Source organism: Copadichromis virginalis, unplaced genomic scaffold (assembly GCF_057382275.1).
Source record: "Copadichromis virginalis isolate Kocher_CV1m ecotype Utaka unplaced genomic scaffold, C_Virginalis_male_GT1.1 unmapped_scaffold_1, whole genome shotgun sequence".
NCBI classification, from domain to species: Eukaryota; Metazoa; Chordata; class Actinopteri; order Cichliformes; family Cichlidae; genus Copadichromis; species Copadichromis virginalis.
In genome coordinates this window covers 7030122-7048857 of record NW_028188589.1, presented here as the reverse complement: position 1 = coordinate 7048857, position 18736 = coordinate 7030122, and the positions used below count along the sequence as shown (strand labels likewise).

General features: G+C 42.2%; 1 protein-coding gene across 1 annotated transcript in view; it reads right to left on the bottom strand.

Moving 5' to 3' along the window:
- LOC146679695 (NACHT, LRR and PYD domains-containing protein 3-like) overlaps positions 1–18736 on the bottom strand; it is a 43035-nt gene that overhangs the window by 3631 nt on the left and 20668 nt on the right. Inside the window, exons 7-10 of the mRNA XM_085450416.1 lie at positions 14330–14506; positions 11146–11325; positions 8909–9082; positions 4350–4523 (exon numbers count right to left, since the gene is read on the bottom strand). Of these exons, the coding sequence (XP_085306542.1) occupies positions 4350–4523; positions 8909–9082; positions 11146–11325; positions 14330–14506 (705 nt within the window). The remainder of the gene's footprint in view (positions 1–4349; positions 4524–8908; positions 9083–11145; positions 11326–14329; positions 14507–18736) is intronic.

The following is an 18736-nucleotide window of genomic DNA, read 5'->3' as shown; positions in this document are numbered from 1 at the left end:
GAGCCACGTGGTTAGTGAGATGATTGCTAAAGCAGGGAAGCCATTCACAGAAGGTGCATTTGTCTAAAAGTGCATATTGCAGGCTGCAAATATAGTCTGTCCGGGAAAGAAAGGTCAGTTTAGCAACATCAGCCTTTCTGCCAACACCGCAGCAGATCGCATTTCTGACCTGTCAAGTGACATTTATGACCAACTGTGTGAGAAAGCCAAATGTTTCAGTGTATACTCAGTCGCTCTTGATGAGACCACAGACATCACCGACACTGCCCAGCTCCCAATGTATGTCCGTGGTGTTGATGACAGTTTTGAAGTGATGGAGGAGCTGCTCACAGTAATTCCAATGCATGGCCAGACCACCGCTCAGCAGATATTTACAAGCTGTGTGATGCCATTGAGAATGTTGGTTTGCCATGGAAGAGGTTTGTTGGAATAACAACAGATGGAGCGCCATCAATGACAGGGAGGAAACATGGACTGGTGGCACAAAACAAACTGGAAGAGGAAGGCGTGGAGGAGGCCATTGCTCTGCACTGCATCATCCATCAGCAGGTCCTTTGCAGCAAATGCCTGAAGTTTGACAATGTGATGTCTATTGTTGTGAAATGCATCAACCAAATCAGATCCAGGGGCTTAAAGCACCGAAGGTTCTGTGCTTTTTTAGAGGAAATGGAGTCAGAATATGGGGATGTGCTCGACTTCACTGAGGTACGTTGGCTCAGCAGGGGAAATGTATTAAAGAGACTTTTTGAGTTGAGAGCAGAAGTGAAGCCTTCATGGAGAAGGATGGAGTTAGTGTTCCTGTGCTAACTGATCCCAAATGGCTCATGGACTCAGCTTTTCTTGTTGATATGACACATGAGCTTAATGTACTGAACAAGACGTTACAAGGCCAGGGGCAACTTGTCAGTGCTGCCTATGACAACGTGAGAGCATTCTCCACAAAACTGGCGCTCTGGAAAGCTCAGCTCTCTCAGACAAACCTTTGCCATTTCCCAGCATGCAAGGCACTCGTGGATGCAGGCACACCATTCAGTGCTGACGAGTATGTTGATGTCATTTTGAGGCTACAGGAGGAATTTGATCACAGATTTGCTGACTTCAAGACACACAGAGCCACCTTTCACATTTTTGCGGACCCCTTCTCCTTTGATGTGCAAGATGCCCCTTCTGTGCTTCAAATGGAGCTCATTGAGCTGCAGTGCAACTCTGAACTCAAAGCAAAGTTCAGGGAGGTGAGTGGAAAAGCAGACAAGCTTGGACAATTTTTGAGAGACTTGAGCCCTAGTTTCCCTCGGCTTTCCCGAATGTTCAAGCGGACCATGTGCCTTTTTGGTAGCACATACTTGTGCCAAAAGCTCTTCTCCACTTTGAACTTCAATAAGTCCAAGTACAGGTCCAGACTTACGGATGATCATCTTCAAGACATACTGAGGGTCGCAACTGCTTCCTCCCTCAGGCCAAATCTGGCTCGGCTATGCGAGAGGAAACGCTGCCAGGTCTCTAGCAGCAAGGAGTAGGCAAGAGAAGCCATGTTCAGAAGAACAGTTCATTTTCTACAGTGTTCCATTCATGTTCAGAAGAAGGTTATAGAACTGTTAATACAGACATTTCAATCTAAACACAGCAGATATAGAAGACTGAAAGATACACACAAGTTCACTGACTAAAAATATCTTATTATTATTTTATTTATGTTTTACAGATTGATTTATTTTCTTATTAATTCTTAATTTGTTTATTCATTTTTCATATTTTGTGTTAAAAAATAAAAATAAAGAGATTTGAGAAGATTGGAATTTTTTAACCATGCCTTTCTTGTGGAAAACCTAATGCGGCCCAGCCTCACCCAGACTCTGCCTGCAGCGGCCCCCAGCTAAATTGAGTTTGAGACCTCTGTCCTACACCATAAATCAGTAAGAGAGGGTACGACCTCTCTCATGGCCCCAAGTGGTGTGTGCATGCCAGAGCACTGTGGAAGGCCCACAGAGTCTTTACAGACTACTAAGGATCAAACCTCTATCATCATGCAATCGATTATACAACTCTAAGCATATATGAGTAAATATTTCTAAGCATAAATGACAATCAACAATATAAACCTTACAGCTGGTTTTAATAACAGAATTCATTTGTTTCTCAAATGAGAAAGAGCTATCGAGAAACACTCCTAAATCTTTAGTTCTGAACTTTTCCAGTGGGCCAAGGTCAACATTATTAGATAATGCTAATTCTTTTCCCTTACATTATAACAATGTGAGGAGTTAATGCTAAGTATACTGCCATTAGCGGCTAATTCTAATTAGGGGTGAATAATTATTAGTAGCTAATGCTAATATCGTTTTTTCTTCCCTTTTAACAATGTGAACAGCTAGTGCTAGGTAGGCTGATGCTAGCAGCTAATGCTAATTTGACGTGAATTAGCATTATATTAGTGAGGAGTTAATGCTAAGTAGGCTGCCATTAGTGGCTAATGCTAATTTTAGATGAAAAAGCATTAGCAGCTAATGCTCATATTGTTTTCCTTTGCTTTGTAAGAATGACAGCAGCTAATGATACGAAGTCTACCATTATTAACTATTGTTAATTTGATGTAAATTAGCATTATCCGATAATGGTAACCCTTTTCCCCTGCATTATAACGATGTCAGGAGTTAATGCTAACTAGGCTGCCATTAGGGGCTAACTCTAATTAGGTGAATAATTATTAGCAGCTAATGCTCATATATTTTTCCCTTCCCTTTTAACAATGTGAGCAGCTAATGCTAATTTGATGTGAATTAGCATTATATTAGTGAGCAGTTACTGCTAAGTAGGCTGCCATTATTAACTAATGCTACTTTGACGTGAATTAGCATTATGTGCTAATACTAATACTGTTTTCCCTTACTTTTTAACAATGTGAGCGGCTAATTCTAAGTACGCTCTTGTAAATAGCTAATTCTAATTCAGTGTGAATTAGCATTATTCAATAATGCTAAGACTGTTTTCTCTTACTTATTAAAAATGATAGTAGCTAATACTAATACTCTTTTCCGTTGGGTAACAACGATGTGAGGAGTTAATGCTAAGTAGGCTGCTTTTAGAGGCTTATTCTAATTAGGGCTGAATAATTATTAGTAGCTAATGCTAATACCGTTTTCTCTTTCCTTATAACAATATGAGCAGCTAATGCTAATTTGATGTGAATTAGCATTATATTAGTGAGCAGTTACTGCTAAGTAGGCTGCCATTATTAACTAATGCTACTTTGACGTGAATTAGCATTATGTGCTAATACTAATACTGTTTTCCCTTACTTTTTAACAATGTGAGCGGCTAATTCTAAGTACGCTCTTGTAAATAGCTAATTCTAATTCAGTGTGAATTAGCATTATTCAATAATGCTAAGACTGTTTTCTCTTACTTATTAAAAATGATAGTAGCTAATACTAATACTCTTTTCCGTTGGGTAACAACGATGTGAGGAGTTAATGCTAAGTAGGCTGCTTTTAGAGGCTTATTCTAATTAGGGCTGAATAAATATTAGTAGCTAATGCTAATACCGTTTTCTCTTTCCTTATAACAATATGAGCAGCTAATGCTAATTTGATGTGAATTAGCATTATATTAGTGAGGAGTTAATGCTAAGTAGGCTACCATTAGCAGCTAAAGCTAATTTGAGGTAAATAAGCATTAGTAGCTTATGGTAATACCCTTTTCTCTTGTGTTATAATGATGTGAGACGTTAATGCTAAATAGGCTTCCATGAGTGACTCCTTTCCCTTGCATTATAAAGATGTGAAGAGTTTATGCTAAGTAAGCTGCCATTAGCAGCTAATGCTAATACTGTTTTCCCTTTCTTTATACAACTTGAGCAGCTATTGCTAAGTAGGCCACTTTTCTCTGCTAAGGATTTGTGTGACCATGATGGAAACTCTGATAAGCTAATGCTGCTAAGCTAATGCTGTTTATGGGCCCTGTTAGAATCAATATTTCATTCTCATTCTGTTGTTTGAGAACAATAACAGAAAAATGTGCACTTGAGAACAAATTTATTGTGAATTCAGCTGTGAATGTAGAGCTTGTCATTATTTTAGCTTCCATTTCCAAATGTTAGCTGACACTTTATTAGGTACACTGGTATCTATATCAGGTACACCTGTGACCTAAATGTTCCTGCAAACAGACTCCTTGGAGACCCCTACATAAATATCCATGAACTATCCAGCTAGACTAGTGTGTCTGTCCCTGAAAATATTCCTGCATGTGTGATTGTTCATGTGTCATCTGCAGGAAACAAACAGGAAGTGAAGGAAAGACACAGGAAATGTTTCCAGCTCTTCCTCCTCTATCAGATTTTCTCTCCATACCTGAGAGTGTCCAGCCTCCAGCCTGGATCCTTCAGTCCAGCCGAAAGCAGCTTAATTCCTGAATCACCTGGATGATTGTAGCTCAGGTCCAGCTCTCTCAGATGGGAGGGGTTGGAGCTCAGAGCTGAGGCCAGAGAAGTACAGCCTTCCTCTGTGATCAGACAGCCTGACAGACTGCAGACACACAAAACAACAATTAATCTGTCAACAACCGTTTTCTCTTTGTCACAATAACATCTATCCATCCATTGTAACTTTATTTATAAGTGACAATACCCAACAGACAACAACAGTCATCTGAAGCTGTTTAACAGTGTAAGGTAACCGCCTCCACTGTGAGCAGCACTTGGTGATGGTGGGAAGAAGAACTCCCTTTGACACAAAGATCCTCCCAGTGAAAACAGGCTCCAGGAGGAGCATCTACCATGACTGGTTGCAGGGTGAGGGGAAAGAGAAGAGATGAGCTCAGAGAGACAAGAACAAAACAGAGAGACAAAAGTTAAGGACACGCAGTAGTGACATATAAAAGCATCAGGAGTGAAAAGAGGGGAGAAGAGAGCAGAGCATCATGGGAAGTCCACCAACAGCCTGAGCCTATAGCAGCATAACTAAGGGATGGTTCAGGGTCACCTGATCCAGCTCGAACTATAAGCTTTATCAAAAAGGAAAGTTTGAAGCTGATCTTCAAAGTAGAGAGGGTGTCTGTCTCCTGAACTCAAACTGGGAGCTGCTTCCACACCCAGTCCAACATAGCCAGGCTTTCTTTGCTGCTTTGACAAAATCCCAGTCAGAGATGATGAGCATCATCACAGTGATGATCATTTCTCTGTAACCCAGGCTTTCTGCTTCAGGATCTGTGCACGCTCACAGAACAAGGAGACCTTTAAACATCATTTCACTAAATGGATGGACTGAGCTCAGCCTACAGATGAACTGGTGCCAGAGATCATAAAGAACATCAAACAGTCAAATTCAACACTTTAATGGAAATATGAGATTAATGCTGCAGACAATCATGAAGCTGCTGAATTCATGAACATCAAGAATGCAGCGAGTGGTAAAATAAAGATTTGACCTCAGTGTGCTCAGTGTTCCTGTCTATTCCTAACATATTCCTAACATGATAGCTGCACTTTAGAGCTCTAAAACTGGAACTGACACATGTTTAAACTCTACATGTTACTCAGTACATTCAGTTCTGACACTCGCCCACAGTCCAACAAAGGAAACATGGAGATCACATCAGTTTGTCACCAAAGTATAATTATTAGGGCAACTTAACCTGTTATTATCTCGTTAACTCATTAACTGATTAACGTCAGCAATTATTTTAATCACAGTTTTTAAAATCATGATTATTGTGAAAGTGCTCACTGGCTCTGAATATAAAAGCCATGGGTCACAGGAGGGATGTTGATCAGTGCTGGCTTGAAATGGGCGTCATTATGCGTCTCAGCCAATGGGAGCATTGAGGGTGGGCCTAATACTACTGCAGCGCTCACATGACCCAGGACAGAAAGAAAGGGGCGGGGACAGAAACATGGAGACAGGTACAGATCTTTGACATGTTCATTTTAAACTGTTCCAGGAGGCAGTGTTGATACAACTAAAGTTATCTGTTGTTGAAGAAGTCGGTCTGAGGAACGTTCTTAGGATCAACAAATGACGGCATGTATGAGCCTCAAGACGCAGCATCACAAGAAGAACACATGAGCTGTAGAAAAAGGAGAGGCTACGAAAGCCACGGTGTTACAACGTGAACCAGCTGTTGGTCTCTCTGGAGACTACTGGGCGTGGCTGTGTAACCATGGTTACCTGGGAGTTACAGAAACGTGCAGAACATGTGATTCATGTTGCACAGCAGTGGGACATTTGAAATACAGTCAGCACACTCAGTACAGATAGTGCATCAAATATGATGCTGCTGCCAGACGTCTGCCTTTGAACACGTCCCTGCATCGCGCACAACACCAAGGTTGCCATGGCAATCACAGCTGACAGGGACAAAGTGCACAGCTGGAAGCCTGCAGGTATATTTAACATGATGTATTTCTCAGTGTCCTGTCTGTGTGTGAGAGACAAACAGCCTCTGTATGTGTGTGTAAATACAGCATGAATATGTAGAGGACATGTTTGTGGATATAAGTAAATGAAAGCTCTGCGTCATTTGAATCTTCTTGTTTCTGTTGCAGGTCTGTGACTGAACTTCTGGGAGGAGAAACGTTGGTTTCATGCTCTGTGATTCTGTGTTTTGTCATCTCTCTCAGGTGATGGAGAGCTCAGATGATGACCCCGCCTACGTGGTCAAATTCAAGTCTACATTCAGAACAGACCTGGAGACACGCAAGCAAAATGCCAACATTGTATATGTGAAAACTGCTGCTGGAGCCAGATTCAAGGAGCTCAAGTGTTTACCCAGATCTTACTGAACTCACTGCAGGAACAGAGGGTTGTTGGAGGGAAACCTGTGGAAGCAACAACATCCGAGCCACCAGAGAAGAAGTTGGCCCTGTTGGTGCTTCATCAGAGTGTGAACAGGAGGAAGACTCAGCTGAGAACAGTGTGGTGGATACAGAGCAGAGCCCACCATCAGTACAGAGGCCTGTCCATTAGAGTGCTGCTCCAACATGCAGCACATGTACTTGGCCACAGCTGCAACATCTGTACCTGTGAAAGCTTCTTCTCTGTTGCTGCTCATATTGTGCAGAAGAAGAGAGTTTCTTTATCATCAGAAAATGTCAATGAGCTTGTGAGTCTTAGCAGCTGGCTCGGTGCAGAGGAGGAAGAACATGTCAGTCAGAGGAAGATAAATGCAGTTCATGTTGTCAACTCAACCTGGACTGTTGAAAGAGTTTTTCTTTGTCTGGTTTCTGACTGAGATTCTCCAAAGGAAATCCAGCACAAACACACACTTCACACACTCAAAGTCCTGCACAGTAAATGAGCTGATGAGCATTCGTGCTGCTGCCTGATAACAGAACAATAGTTCTGCTGCTTCCTGTTCTGCAAACACACATTTATAAATGTTCACTTGCTGTTGATCAAAGGTATGTTGGTGGCTCTGGACGCTGAGGGAACTTTGTAAAAAACTAGATCAAATGTTAACGTCCTGGCAGAGGCAAAGAACTTTGATTTGATATTTGATTAGATTCATGTTTCAGCTCAGACTGACAGAAATATTTGAACTGCTGCTGTGTTAAAGGGAACACTGCTGTTAGAAAGCACCTGATCTGTTTCTGCACACTGAATGTTGCACTTCTCACACTGCAGTACTATTAAAATAAGTACACAATGCACTACTGATGAGCAAACCATGTGGCCAAACACTTTAAGAGACAGACTGGGATCATACCATTATGTGAAAGAGGACGGAAATGTCCCATAGACAGCAAGGGTAGTGGTAGAGACCAGTACACAGAGAAATGGGAGCTGTACTGAAATGCAAGCGTGTCAGGAAAGAGTGAAAAGGCAAAATGAGCAGCATCTGGCTGCATTTCAGTGATATTGGAGACCACAAAGCTGAGTGCAACATTTATACAGGAGATATACAGGAGACGCTGAGAGTAGAACTGATAAAATTAGGAGCTGGCTAAAGTGAGACCCATTTTTATTTCCACCCATTTTCCACTGTGGAGGACAAAAGGTTTCAAACTGGTCCAGGTCTTAAACCTCACGTGTTCTTCCTAATAGCAGTAAATGGATAGAAATAAGGCTTTTATGAAAACACTGAATAAAACTTGCTGCCTTTAAAAAGACTAAATGTACAGTTCAGTATTGAACACTACATAAAATAAACTATATATAAAGTGTGTCTGAATGGCAGAGATGCAGAAATATGTGCATGTAGCACAGAGCCACGGCTCAGTGTCTGAATGAGTCTCACAGACCTGAATGTGCTGTTGAAGCCATTTATAATTATAACGTAATTCTTTACTCGTTTGATCTGCTCCTTACCACAAGCCACCAGACGTAGAAGGTTTTGGACTTTTAACTATATTTTCTGAAGTTTTACAACTTTTCTTACTGTTAAAAACCTCGTTATGGCCATTCATGCTGTACAAAGTAATTAGACATGTGTGGTATCAACAGAAATGTCAGAATCTCAGCTAAAAGTTCACAAAACCATCTCAACAACCACCAAACAGCTGAAACAGCAGGTGAACAGATCACACAAAAAAGATGTAAACACAAATCCCCCTGATCATCTGTTTTTTAAACATGAAGTGTAGTTTTGGACGTTCATTTACTGCTGGTTCAGTGAATTTTGGTTGGACAGTGATGAAACCTGCAGCCTCAGAATCTGTGAGAAGTCTGCTTTCAGCACGCAACAGCATTGTTGTGTTGTGTGGATCCACCTCTGCAAACTCATCACTGTTTCACCATCATGTTTCTACTTAGACAATAACAAAGGAAGCAGTTCCCAGGAACTACTTCCTGTCTTGTTAACATAAGAGTATGTTGCCCTTCAAAACACCTCCACTTCTCCTCTTATTAGAGGACTGCCTTATTATTAATCTGCTAATTCTGTCAGTTGATGAAAGAAAAATGCTTGATCTCACCTGAGAGTTTCCAGTGTACAGTGTGGACTCTTCAGTCCTTCAGACAGAAGCTTCACGCCTGAATCCTTCAGGTTGATGTTACTCAGGTCCAGCTGTCTCAGATTAGAGGTCTGAGAGCTGAGACCTGAGGCCAGAGCTTCACAGCTTCTCTCTGACAGGTCACAGTGACTCAGTCTGAAAAATAACAGATAAACAATTACAAAAATAAAACACTTATGTTGAAGTGTAATGAGATACTATTATATTTAGCAATATTTCATCTTGTTTTGTCAGGAAACTGAGCACTGATGCAGAGCAACATGTGGAGAGAATCAGAGGAGAAGAAGTGAAGAGAGAACAGCAGTAAAACAACACTGAATTGTTCAGTGTGCTTTTGATATCAACAGAATGTGTCAAATTTCTTTATTTTGTATTTGTTTTAGTAGAATTGATGATTATCACTTAGATAACAACCACAGGCCAGGTCTAAATTGCACTTTGGTGACAGTTACACCCAGAAATATTTCAGAAACGTGGACAATTTGTGCTCCATTGTATTCAGTATTGAACAAACTGAGTACCGATGACCACTTAATAGTTTTGATATTTTATTTGAGTTGTTCCACCTGATTTATGTTAACTAGAATAAACATTTAAAAGCTAAAGCTATGATCACATATGTACTTACAGAGCTTTGTTGGAGGCTTTGACCACTGGCAGCAGCCTCAGAAGAGCCTTTTTAAAGGCTCATGTTCTCACTTAGATCATTTATTTCTACTTACATTTCATTCTGGGAAAAATGGGGATTACTTTGGAAACAGGAAGTATTTTCCCCAATAAGCAGCCCTGGATTAGTAAATCACTCCAACATGTTCTCAGGCAGAAGAAGCTGTCTTGTTATGAGGGAGAGAAGAAAAGCAGCTAAAATCAGGTGTAAAAGTAAAGCAGAGGATGAGCTGAATGAAGGACACTCAAGGCTGGCTTGGAAAGGAATGAAGTCCATGTTGGGGATGCAGAACAAGGAGCAAAGATGAATGTGATGCTGAATCAGCAGAAGACTTGGACTCATATAATTCCAGCTTTGATATCATTGATTTCAATGAAGAGCTTTGTGATTGTAGCAAAGGGCTGGTAGCTCTGAGAGTCCCACTGATGAGGTGTTTGTGAAGGTTCGCAGTTATCTAAAGATCTTAGAAAAAAAGGCATCTGGACTTCTTTAAGTTCTTTGAAGACGTTTCACCTTTCACCTCTCATCCAAGAAGCTTCTTTATTTCTAGGGTCAAATGGTGGAGAGTCCCAGATTAGCCTGTGTACAAACAGACTTCAGCCATATGAGAGTGAGTGTGAGTGAATGAGAGCACACACAGGACACTCTGATCTCTGAATGTGTGTGACGCAGTGAAAAAGAGGATTGTACTGGATATACTGTGACTGACAAACAGAGTTTAAGGAGAAAGGTGTTTGGATTAAAATGGATTATGCTAAAGTGAACGTGCTAATGAAATCTGAACTGACTGAAATGTGAAGTGAAGATAATTCAGATGTAAAAGAGAGAGAAACTGATAATAAGGTGGGGCTGGAGATCAGTGAAGGGCATGTAAACACCTGATTGGTTGAGTAGATATCAGATCGACAGTTTCACAGTTTTCCCTGTGGATTATAACTTTAAGAAGATGTGACATTCATCAAGGAATCCTGCTCTCCGGATTATTTCCATGAACACTGAGCTGGAACACATCTACAGTGCTGGAAGTGCCCGTCTCACCACCAACCTCTCTGTGCACATTCACTTTTCAACCCTTTGTGAGACACTAAAGGTGTAAATCTGAGTATTAATCTATGTTAGTGCGAACACCTCTAATAGGTTGGTTTAGTCTTTCCAAGTCATATCTTCCCTTAGATCTGCGGTCCAGGCTCCTAAAATCATCCTAGTTTTACAAGCACTACAATCTAGAGGAGAACTGCACTAACAGGTGTGACTGATGAGATCTGACCTGCAAGGATACTCATGTTTATGTATCAGGACAAGCAGGGAAGACCTGGACATCAACTCTGTCAGGCTGCCTGAGTCCTCTCACCCACATCAGCTCAGAACTCTGCATTATCTACTGAGTCAGACTCAGAGGATCATGGATCAGAAGTTCTACAAAGAGTAGAACCAGACTTCCTGTATAGAGGTGTGTGGGCCTACTGATCCACAGTGTCAGCACAACTTTCACATCATATTCATCTCAGCACAACTAAAACATGTGACTGACCTCAGAGTTTCAAATCGACATCGTGGATTCTCCAGAAGAACACACAGCTGCTTCACTCCTGAATCCTGCAAGTTGTTGCAGTCTACACTCAGGTCCAGCACTCTGGGATACGAGGGGTTGGACTTCAGTGCTGCTGCCAGATAATCACAGCTGATCTCTGACAAACCACAGTCCATCAATCTGTATAAAGAATGAAAGATGTAAGTTTATTAGACAAAGTGTGAGCTTGAAATCATTCAGTGTTTCATCATCTGTTCAGAGCTGAAGAAGGTTCAGAATGTAGAAGTTTAGAAAATGGAAACTCCAAACAGCTGAAGCCAACAGGAAGCAGCTTCAAGCAAACACAACAAGAGAAAAAAAACTCTGAATGTTTCACATTAAAGTCGTACATTTATCATAAAAACAGGACAAAGACTTGAAAAAGTCGTGTTTTTCCTTCCAGGAACCACAAGGCTTCACTTTTAAAGGTGAAGTGTGAAAGAAATGGACATATTTGAAGTCAACACCTTTTTCCAGTCACATTATTAAAGCAGACAAACTACAAGCTCATTTTCATTCCAACAAGTCATCTTCTGACCTGGACTAACAACACTGGTCTCTATGTGCAGCTGGCTGTGAGACCAGTGCTCAGGGAGCGTCTACAAAGTGCAACACTGAAAGAACATCACACACTAATTTGCTTCCAGCACTTTCACACAAACATCTACTGTCATTATTGTCACCAAAATCTGTGGATCCTTTATTGCAAATTCAAATGGGATCAAATAGTCAGACAGAAGAGGATTATGAGGAAATATGATGAAATGTTGTGTATTAGCAGCAAGTTATTGAATCATTTTCCTCAGAAACCAAACAAAATGATTGACAAACATGTTTTTACAAACTCAGTGTTGGACTTGGATCAGCAGGATAAGCTGATGTTTAAAGGCATTTGAGTCTCGCTGTATGAGAGTCCAGTTATTACTCAATATTTATGGATGATGTTCTTTCAGTGTTGCACTTTGTAGACGCTCCCTGAGCCTCACAGCCAGCTGCACATGGACCAGCTGACATTACCCAGCATTAGAGGCGGGTGTAAAAAAAAAAAGGATTTTCCTATTTAAATGGTTTTAATTTGAATAAAACGATGTTGATTCATTCAATCCTGAATCGATTTTTCATATAAATGTATTTTGCCAGAATCTCAGGTTAAAGCTCCCAAAAGTATTTCAACAACAAGCAAACAGATAAAACAGTAAATGAGAGCAGCTAAACACACAAAGATGGAAAGTTTGCTGACGACACCGTCGTGGTGGGCCTGATCTCTGATAACAACGAGACGGCCTACCTGAAGGAGATTAGGAATCTGGAGAACTGGTGCCAGAGGAACAACCTCCTTCTAAACGTCAGTAAGACAAAGGAGCTGATAGTGGACTTCAGCACTAAGCAGGAGAGGAACTACCAGACCCCCGTCATCAACGAGTGCCCAGTGGAGAGAGTGGACAGCTTCAAATACCTCGGAGTTCACATCACGCAGGACCTGTCATGGTCCTGTCACATCAACTCCATGGTGAAAAAGGCCCGACAGCGTCTCTACCACCTCAGACGCTTGAGAGACTTCCAACTGCCCTCCAAGGTGCTCAGGAACTTTTACTCGTGCACCATAGAGAGCATCCTGACGGGAAACATCTTAACCTGGTTCGGGAACAGCACCATGCAGGACAGACGAGCTCTACAGAGGGTTGTGCGGTCAGCTGAGCGCACCATCCGCTCCGAGCTCCCTGACCTGCACTCAATCTACAGCAGGCGGTGCTGGACCAAGGCCAGGAAGATGGTGAAGGACCTCAGCCATCCCAACAACAGACTGTTCTCTCTGCTGAGGTCAGGAAAGCGATTCCGCTCCCTGAAGACCAACACAGACAGACTGAGGAGGAGCTTCTTCCCACAGGCGATACGGTCTCTCAATCACACCACCACACAGTACTGACCCACACATATGGTTCTTACACACACACTGGACTTTCTGGACTTTGTTTTCACTTCATCACTTAAATCACTGCTGCTGTTATTGTGTATATATTTATTTATACTTCTTGTGTATTTTGTTCATACATTCTTATATAGTTCTATATTGTGTATTTTGTTGTACAGTTATTTCATTTTTAACCTTAACTTATATTTTATTCCTTCCTAGTTAAATTTACCCTTTTTAATTTTTCATATTTATTTCCTATCTTATTCATAGCCTTTTCCTTTTTTGTTCTCTTTAGGTCACGAGCAGTTGTCCAAGCATTTCACTACATATCGTACTGTGTATGACTGTGTACGTAACAAATAAAAATTTGAATTGAATTTGAAACACAGAGCGTGGATCGTTCACTCGACGGCACGTACACGGACACGCCGTCGGGGCTGAAAGTGGACAGCTCACAGATCCTGAAGCTGCAGGTTTCATCTGTCTCCAACCAAAACTGACTGAACCAGCAGCAGAAGAAGATCCAAACTCTGCTTTACGTTTGATGAACATCGTCATGAATTCTCTCTGACTTTGACGTTTACTTCCTGCACAGCTCTCTCTCTCTCAGTGTACTTCAAGAACAGTTTACCTTCAAAAATCTGTTTCCTGCATTATTCACTGCTTATTACGCACCAGTCTGCTGTTGTGTCCACTGCTGTCGGCCTCCGAAAACAAAGCCTCATTTCTGCTGTTCAATACTGAAGAAATTTAAACCTTTTAAAATGATGACAGATTACAAACTCTCAGCTGTGTCTGTAATCAAACCTCTGTAACTTTGCTTCACTTCAGCAGCATCAGCTCATGTTCACATGTTGATTCATGGTTTGCTTCAGTTTTTGATTGACTGCAGAATATTTTGAAGGTTATCTGCTATAAAAAGCCAGAAGAGGAAAATCTGCTTCATGTGTTTCTGTTTGATCCTCAGTGACTTTGACACGAAGGCCTCTGCTGTGATGATCACACCTCTGATCAAGTCTCACAGTGTCAGCTTTGTTTTTATACATATGGATATGTGCTGATAAATGATCAGAATTATAATATTTCCCACTGTCTGCTGTGTGCCGTGACCTTTGACCTGCTAAAGACAGTCAGCTGTGGATTATTCATTGTTGTGTCTGATACTTAGAACTGTGAGGAAGAAGCTACACATCCTATTCATCTCAGCACAACTAAAACATGCTGACTGACCTCAGAGTTTCAAGTCCACATCCTGGACTCTCCAGGAAACCACACAGATGCTTCACTCCTGGATCCTGCAGGTTGTTATTGTTACTCAGGTCCAGCTCTCTCAGATGGGAGGGGTTGGACTTCAGTGCTGCTGCCAGATAATCACAGCTGATCTTTGACAAACCACAGCCCCACAATCTGTATAAAGAATGAAAGATGTAAGTTTATTAGACAAAGTGTGAGCTTGAAATCATTCAGTGTTTCATCATCTGTTCAGAGCTGAAGAAGGTTCAGAATGTAGAAGTTTAGAAAATGGAAACTCCAAACAGCTGAAGCCAACAGGAAGCAGCTTCAAACAAACAAGAGAAAAAAATGAATTTTTCACATTGAAGTCGTACATTTATCATAAAGTTGTCAAGTTTTGCCGTGTGAAATAAAAAAAACTGAACAGGAATCCTCAGAGTTGAACCCTCTGCACAGAGGTTCAGGTTCCTCTTCAGGTCCCAAAGTGCAGAACAACAAGGTTTCAAACAGCTTCGTTCCAGCAGCATCAGCCACAGAAATGCAGAGATAATTCTTTGGATCTCTTGGTTGTGTTGTATGATGCTGTGTTTGCATATCTGGTGTCTGTGTTGCTTTGTGAGGACGGATCATTTACTGCAGCTCCAGATAAACAGAGCTGGACCTGAACCTGGTAGCTTCACTTAGAAGACACTTGTGACGGGAACGTCAGGTCAAAAAAGTGCCCCTCCGACAGCCAAACCCATCTGTTCTCTGATTGGATAGTTACATTTGTGATTGACATGACATTGACCAATCAGATGAAAGGAAGAAAAATAGGGTCAAAATTCGTACTTGTAACTTGCAGGGTTTTTTTGGCTAAGTCCACACACAAATCTTTTTTTTTTTTTTTTTTTTTTACACACACACAAATTCTTTTTTACACATACAAATTTTTTTCACGCACACGCAAATCTTTTTTACACATACAAATCCTGATTTACAAGTACAAAATATTTATGACCACATTTTGAGCCCACACAAATGTTCTGCAGACGAGTCCATGCGCTCACAACAAAGCTCAGTGTGGACGACGCTGTGCACGCTCCAATGCTGATTGGTTAGAAAGTGGGCGGGAACAGGGAAGAGAGCGACAGCAGTGTTCAGCACAAACACGAAGGATCAAAGAAGAAGAACATGACAAGCTCAGATGGAGGCTGCAGTGGACACTTTTCATTGTTTTAACATTCGCTTTCACTTCAGCTTCACCAACAACAGCACAAGCAGAGCAGCCCACTGACTGAGTGGCCGTGACGGCGCCCCCTGGTGACTGTAAACCACTACAACATGTAGACGGCCGTCTGCTGCTCATTTCTTTGCCACCATCACAGGAGCTCTTTATCATGTTCTACACTCTCATTGGTTCTTTGTGTGCTTGTTTTTTACAACAGTAGTCATTGTGATTGTTCAAAGAAGACAGTCAGCTGTGACTAAATGTAGCTCCTACAGCAGTGATGGGAATAACTACTGAAGCTAATCCAGTATCAAAGCTCAGGAATCAGCAGCTCCCACCTCGTTTTCTTTGAACAACTATTTTTAGCTGCTGTGTTTTTGTGTTTCTGCGGACCTCAGACATCCTGCTGCTCTGGAGAACTGAAGCTCTAAAGGCTTCAGCCTTTATCTCCAAGAAACAAAGCTGATCATGGAGACCCAGCAGGTCAGCTGATCTGTGGACAGCACCAGCATCTTTAAGTAAGTCTGAGAGGTGAGCAGTCTTTGGAAGCCTTTACTGTCTGATAGTCTCAGAGCAGGATTTGGATCATTATTTGGCTTTTCTTCTATTATTATGTTTAGTTTCTGCTTCACAGATATTCTCTGAGATGTTCTCTGAAATGTTTCCCACTGTTGGACAAACTTTCACAGTTTCTTCATAAAGGAGATCTCCTGTGCAGTCCATCTGTGATAATATGTTAAACACTGAATTATGATTCATATCTGAATGTACTGACTGTTAATTATTGATGAGAACATAATCAGTAAATATAAATATGTTTGAGTTTGGCTTTGATGAATCAGAATAAAAGTAATAAAATAATGATTTTAGAGACAGGCCTAACTCAGGCCAGCTGACAGCCTGTGTACAAACAGACTTCAGCCATATGAGAGTGAGTGTGAGTGAATGAGAGCACACACAGGACACTCTGATCTCTGAATGTGTGTGACGCAGTGAAAAAGAGGATTGTACTGGATATACTGTGACTGACAAACAGAGTTTAAAGAGAAAGGTGTTTGGATTAAAATGGATTATGCTAAAGTGAACGTGCTAATGAAATCTGAACTGACTGAAATGTGAAGTGAAGATAATTCAGATGTAAAAGAGAGAAACTGATAATAAGGTGGGGCTGGAGATCAGTGAATCAGAATCAGAATACTTTATTGATCCCTGGGGGAAATTATTTTTTGTTACAGTGCTCCATTTTAAAACAACATTAAGACAAGACAGACAATACACTAACTAAGAATAGTACAATATATACATATATATACATACATACATACATAAGTCACTCATAAATAAATAGTTGGAAAAGAAACATGTGTAGCTGTAGCAGCAAACAGTGTGTTAAGTGGATGCGTTGTACAGGGAGATGGCCACAGGCAGGAATGATTTCCTGTGTCGTTCAGTGGTGCTTTTTGGTAATCTCAGTCTCTCACTGAACGTGCTCCTGTGACTGACCAGCATGTCATGGAGTGGGTGGGAGGTGTTATCCAACATTGTCTTTATCTTGGACAGCATCCGCCTCTCCGACACCACCTTGAGGGAGTCCAGCCCCGTCCCAACAACATTGCTGGCCTTACGGATTAGTTTATTAAGTCTGTTGGCATCTGCTGCCCTCAGCCTGCTCCCCCAGCATGCAACAGCATAGAGGATCGCACTGGCCACAACAGACTCATAGAAAATCCTTAGCATTTTCTGGCAGATGTTGAAGGACCTCAGTCGCCTCAAAAAATAGAGACGACTCTGGCCCTTCCTGTAAAGTGCTGTGGTGTTTTTAGCCCAGTCCAGTTTATTGTCAATGTGTACTCCAAGGTATTTATAGTCCTCCACAATGTCAACACTGACCCCCTGGATTGAAACAGGGGTCAAGTGTTTCCTGGTCTTCCTGAAGTCCACGATCAGTTCCTTGGTCTTTGCCACGTTGAGCTGCAGATGATTCTGCTCACACCACGTGACAAAGGAGTCGACCACAGCCCGGTACTCTGTCTCATCATCCCTGCTGATGCATCCAACCACCGCAGAGTCATCAGAAAACTTCTGAAGATTGCAGGTCTCTGTGCAGTGGCTGAAGTCTGTGGTGTAGAGGGTGAAGAGGAAGGGGGAGAGGACAGTCCCCTGTGGTGCCCCTGTGTTGCTGATCACCTTGTCAGACACACACTGTGGGAGACGTACATATTGTGGTCTTCCTGTCAGGTAATCAACAATCCAGGACACCAGAGAAGCATCCACCTGCATCGCTGCTAACTTATCACCCAGGAGGGTCGGCCTGATGGTGTTGAAAGCACTGGAAAAGTCAAAAAACATGACCCTCACAGTGCTCGCCGGCTGGTCCAGATGGGTGTAGACACGATTGAGCAGGTAGATGATGGCGTCCTCAGTTCCGAGACGAGGCTGATAAGCGAACTGAAGGGGATCCAGGTGTGGTCTTACTATGGGTCGCAGCTGGTCCAGAATGAGCCTTTCCAGGGTCTTCATGATGTGGGAGGTCAGTGCCACGGGCCTGTAATCCTGGGGGCCACTGGGACGTGGCGTCTTTGGTACAGGGACGAGGCATGATGTCTTCCACATCACCGGGACCCTCTGCAGACTCAGACTCAGCATAAACAGTTTATGAAAGACTCCACACAGCTGGGGGGCACAAGTCTTGAGGACAAGGGGACTCACTCCGTCTGGTCCAGCAGACTTGCCTGAGTGAAGTCTCCTCATTTGCATCTCAACTTGGTATTGAGTGAAGGTGATGGGTGGGGGAGGGGTGTCAGGAATCTCACAGGAGGCAACATGTGAAGAGAGAGGCTGGCACAGTGGTGTGGCTCTGGATTCCAGGCTGACTACAGGTGAGGTTGTGGGGGTGGGAGCAGACACTGTGGTGTCGAATCTATTGAAAAACAGATTCAACTCATTGGCTCTATTCTCACCTCCCTCAGCTCCCCTGCTGTTGGTTGGCCTGAATCCAGTGATGGTCTTCATGCCCCTCCACACCTCTCTCATGCTGTTCTGCTGGAGTTTCCACTCCAGCTTCCTCCTGTAATTGTCCTTAGCCTCTCTGATCTTGTCCTTTAGTAACACCTGGGTCTTCCTCACCTCCTCTGTGTTGCCCCCTCTGAAAGCCCTGAAGGGCATGTAAACACCTGATTGGTTGACTAGATATC